This window comes from Equus quagga, unplaced genomic scaffold (assembly GCF_021613505.1).
Source record: "Equus quagga isolate Etosha38 unplaced genomic scaffold, UCLA_HA_Equagga_1.0 73647_RagTag, whole genome shotgun sequence".
NCBI lineage: Eukaryota > Metazoa > Chordata > Mammalia > Perissodactyla > Equidae > Equus > Equus quagga.
The window spans coordinates 3690-8305 of record NW_025802854.1 but is presented as its reverse complement, the minus strand read 5'-3'; the positions used below and the strand labels follow the sequence as shown (position 1 = coordinate 8305).

At 42.9% G+C, this 4616-nt stretch overlaps 1 protein-coding gene across 1 annotated transcript in view; it reads right to left on the bottom strand.

The window, feature by feature from the left end:
• Positions 1-2054, bottom strand: part of LOC124234415 (tripartite motif-containing protein 5-like) — a gene marked incomplete at its 3' end in the record, with an annotated part of 3057 nt that extends 1003 nt beyond the window's left edge. The window contains exons 1-3 of the mRNA XM_046651766.1: positions 1578-2054; positions 902-997; positions 2-249 (exon numbers count right to left, since the gene is read on the bottom strand). Of these exons, the coding sequence (XP_046507722.1) occupies positions 2-249; positions 902-997; positions 1578-1997 (764 nt within the window). The remainder of the gene's footprint in view (position 1; positions 250-901; positions 998-1577) is intronic.
• Between the last annotated feature and the right edge of the window lie 2562 nt (positions 2055-4616).

The following is a 4616-nucleotide window of genomic DNA, read 5'->3' as shown; positions in this document are numbered from 1 at the left end:
CTTCTTCCCAAGTCTTACCTGCAGCATCTCCAGTGCTGACCCCTGCAACCGATGCTCCAGATCTGAGATGACAGAGCTCACCAACTGGCTCTGCTCCACCAGCTGATTCTCAGCCTCTGCCAGGTTGTGTAGAACGTCTCCTGTCTCATTCTTCAGCTTTAGTAGCTCCTTCTGCTCCTCATCGTCCAGGATACCTCTCAGTTGTTTAAACCCTGCCTGGATACGTTGTGTCTCACTTTCTATTTGATTCTTCAGGAATGAGAAAGAGAGAGGAACTCAGGCTCTCATGCAGATATTAGAAGCCAGACAAAGAAGACTACTGTTTGGGAAGTTCTCACAGGGAAATGAGATAGAAGCAAGGGAGAAATTCTTGGGGATGCTGATTTTTCCAATTATTTTCTCTTCATCACATTCAAAATAATGCCCTCATGTCTGTAATATTGAGGCCAACCCTGAGCCAAAAAAAGGATAGCTGTGTGTGGCTCAGCTTTCACACAGCTTTCCAGAACAATGCAGCCTCCCTGCATTACTCCTGACACTCACCCCACATTGTTCCAAAAGTTGAACACTCAGGACAGAACCATGAGCCACTGCAAAATGTCTTCGCGTAGAGGAGACAAAGTCTCAAAAACATGACGGGAAAGGAACATAGCATTCAGTAACCGTGCTCATCGGACAGTCCATCTATGGGAATACGTCCTCCAAATATCTATGTTCATATGTGACATGCTCACTTTCCAGCCCCACCCCATTAGGGAAAGGATAAAGAAGACGACTATTCAAATGACTTCTGGACATATCAAATATCAGGAAACAAAGAGGAAGGGGAGCTCTTTGTACCTAACACCCAAGGTCTTGCTCAGATTTCAGTCTAACACCCTCAGGAAGTGACCCTTCCTACCTTCCAGGAAGTTGTCTCCTCTCTCACATTAGCTTCCAACATCTCAACTTCCTGCTGCTCCTTCCTCATCCTCTCTAGAGCAGCCTGGAGCTTCTCCTGGGAGAGAGGAATCAAGGCAAAGTCAACCTCTGGGTTTTCTTGCATCGGAATAGAGGATAAGTTGGGAAGAAATGAGGCTGATCTCCAAGATAGACTAGAGTTTAAAGAAACTGTGAGAACAAAATAAGAATCTATGACTTGGAAGAAAACCTGAGGTGATGAATGTGTCCTTTAATACTCAGGTTATAGAAGTCAGCATCCCTTCCCCAAGAGAAGATTGATTCTCTTTGTTCTAGAAGAATAAAGGTGATCCTGAGGAAAGAACATACATTTCAATCCATGCAGCTCCCAGTTAACCCTGTTCCAAGAGATAACAAGAGCTTTTCTTGGGCACCAAATCGCCATCTACTAGCACAAGGTACAGAAATATCTATTTCTGGCTAAAAGTCTGTACCATAGGCTTTTCCTTTTATAATTGGATGGAATGCATAGAAATGTCCTTTAGGCCTTGGAATGCAAGTATAGGAAGTGATCTCAAGCCTCAGAGTTGTTTTCAAGATCACTGAAGTTGAATGCACTGTGTATATTTCCCATGAATTACCATTCTACCTTGTCTTTTTCCATCATGGTCTCTTACCTGGTACTCCTGCACAACCTCCTCTACGAGGAATGTTTGGTGGTCACGGTGTTCCTGAGAGCGCTCACAAAGCCAGCAAATGACCTTCCCATCCTCCTTACAGAAGAGCAGGAGTTTCTCTTCATGACGTACACAAAGATCTCTTTTCTGCTCCTCTTCTGGCCTCAACTGGACCTCCCTGAGCCTCTCCACTATGTTGGCCATGGGCCGATTAGGCTTCAGGTTCCCAGGCTGGTAAGGGATTTGGCACACAGGGCACCTTCTCTCTCCTCCTTGGTCAATCCTGGAATCTTTGTTTGCGGTGATGCAGGCTTGACAGAAGTTGTGGCCACAGTCTAGGCTCAGGGGTTCTGTCAGGAGCTCCAGGCAGATGGGGCAGGTCACCTCCTCCTTTATGCCCACCAGGATTCCTGAAGCCATCACATCTGTTGTCCGGTCCCACGTGTCCTAACTTCTGAGGCTCCTCCTATGCACAGATCCCTGCGTGATTGGGAAGGTAAAGTGGGGCAGAATAAGAAAGGAAGTAATAAAATGATACTAATTGTGTAGAAATGAAGGACAAACCAAGACATATATCAAAGGGCAGAAAAGAAAAGGTGGCCAAAGAAGGGAAGAAGGTTGATGATCTGGTAAAAGGAATTTTTCAAAAAATCTCAAACACTTCACTTCCAATTCATCACCCCTGTAAAACCCATCCTTATTTCTGCAGTGACTGATATTTCCCTTTTCTTTCACGGAAAGAAAGGATGACCCGAGGTGTTTTCTACTAAGATCCATGTGTGACCCACTGTCTACCCTACTTTTTCATTCCTATGCCAAAAGCACATCCTGGATGTTAAAAGCACTGAACCACTTATGCCTCTGAGCTTTTACACTTGCTCTTCTCTGAGCAAGGAATGCTGCCCTGATTTCAGTATGACATCCTCTTATACTTCAGTGATCTCCCTCCTTACATCTTCTCTGATCAGAAAGATCTGCCCTAGCTTATTTACAGTGTAACCATTGTTCTCACTTGCTGTTTGTTTGCAATGATTTCTCTTATTACTGTGACATAACATATGACAATCTGTGTGCAAACCCTTTGTCAGATGTATAAATAGAGATAATAAGTGACTTACAAACCTCATTTATCATCCATACACAGACTTGAGATGAAACTTATGTATCTAGGGTCCTTAAAGGGCCTTTCTCTGCCTACCCTACAGAATTACTCAAAACAAACCAAAGAAACTTCATCTATCCAATTAATATCGAGAGCAATGGGGTGTGGAAGTGAAACAATCCACACCCATTGAGAAGTTCTGGGGAGTTTTGTGTTTGTAAATGGTGAGATCTCACCTTAGCCTGGAAACATGCCAAGGTCATTGATAAGAGACTAAGGATGTGTTTTATGTGGATGGTACAGAGGGTGATGATATGGATATACTCATAGGGTCTCACACATCATATGCCTGGAGAAAGGGAAGCACAGATGAAGTGAATATGAATCTTGAGAAAGATGTTTCAAAATACTTGGAAAGATAATTCAACAAATTATAATTGATGATTAATTATGCTACCAACTGGACCAATATCTAGAAACACAACAGCCTAAACAGAAAATTTAAATGGCTAGGCACTTGACATTCACAAGGAAAGTAATAGTAAATTAAATATTCAGTATTATGTGTCGAAAGAAAAGAGGTGTAAACCACTGCTAGAGAGATGTCCATGTTGTTGGGAAGTCAAAATAACGTGGAGAAATGGAGGGTTATCCAAGAATTCGGACTTGAAAACATAAGAAGATGAAGGAAATATGGGAGAAGAGAGGACAAAATGTATTAGGTGGATGAAATGACGTGTTCATGGAAGTCATATCATCTTGTATGAGTTTCTAAGTACCAGTGTGGCTGCTGTGGAGAAAACCGCTGGGCCTTTGGTTTCATGTGAGCCTGCGGTGACCACAAAATATGACACTTCCCAAATTATGTAACCTTGAGGGACTGTTTTCCAAGAGAAAGTAGAAATTATCAATGTTTTCCCATCAGAGAAGAGTGGGGACATATTTAGCTCTGCACTTGAGCTGTGAAATGTTGGATGGATCCAGAGTGGAATTGGGAAGATCAGTTAGGATGCATGCACAGTTGCTCAGGGGAGAGACGGTGATAGCTTGAGGGACAAGGTGATGAAAGTAATGGAGAGCAGCAGGCAAGAGTGAGAGACAAGATGACGTAGAAGGATGGGACGGGGAGTTATACTGGATAAGTGGGAACAAAGAGTGAGCATCAGAGCTGAGCTCTTTCTTCCTGTAAAGATGATATTGGCTTACTCTTCTCCTATTAAGTTTTTGCTCTTTGATTTTTTTTTCTGGGGAAAACTGCTGGTTACTGGGTTACAAGAAAGTGGAAGTTCAGCTGCCTGAATAGTAAAAATGGCCTTATGTATAAAGTATATTTGAAGTGGAAAACGTTTAAATTGACATTAAAATTCCAGTTGTGAAGCACGGACCTCATTTTTCACAAGAGGAATGTCACACTTATAATCACAATGTGTCTTATTTAGGCCCCTGGAAGCTATGATAATGGGCTTTCCGAAGGTAATGAGTTCTCTGTAGCACTAGGCTTATCTAAAATATGGTAGTTTTATACACATTCACCTAGTCTGGCTTCTTAAAAACTTGAGATGACCAGGATAAGGTATTTCCTGTGCCACTGTAACATTCATCACTGAGAGTCAACGGATGCAGCCACGCTGCATGCTGTGTCTCTTGTCCTATATCCCCCAGCTAAGCTAATTGATACTGGCAGTTTACGTCTTATTAGGTCACATGGATGGAAATGGCCATCCAGATTGCAAACTGCTGCTGGTGGTCAGTCAGAGGGGGGATCACAGAGTGGAGGCACAGTGATGTTTATATTCTGACCTGGACTCAACTATGGCTCTGTGGCCACAGTCTACGATGAGGAATTCTGTCAGGAGCTTCAGGCAAATGAGGCCAAGAAGCAATAAACAAAGAAAAGGCACATCTCAGTAGGTATTAATGTCTTGACAGTTGCCCAA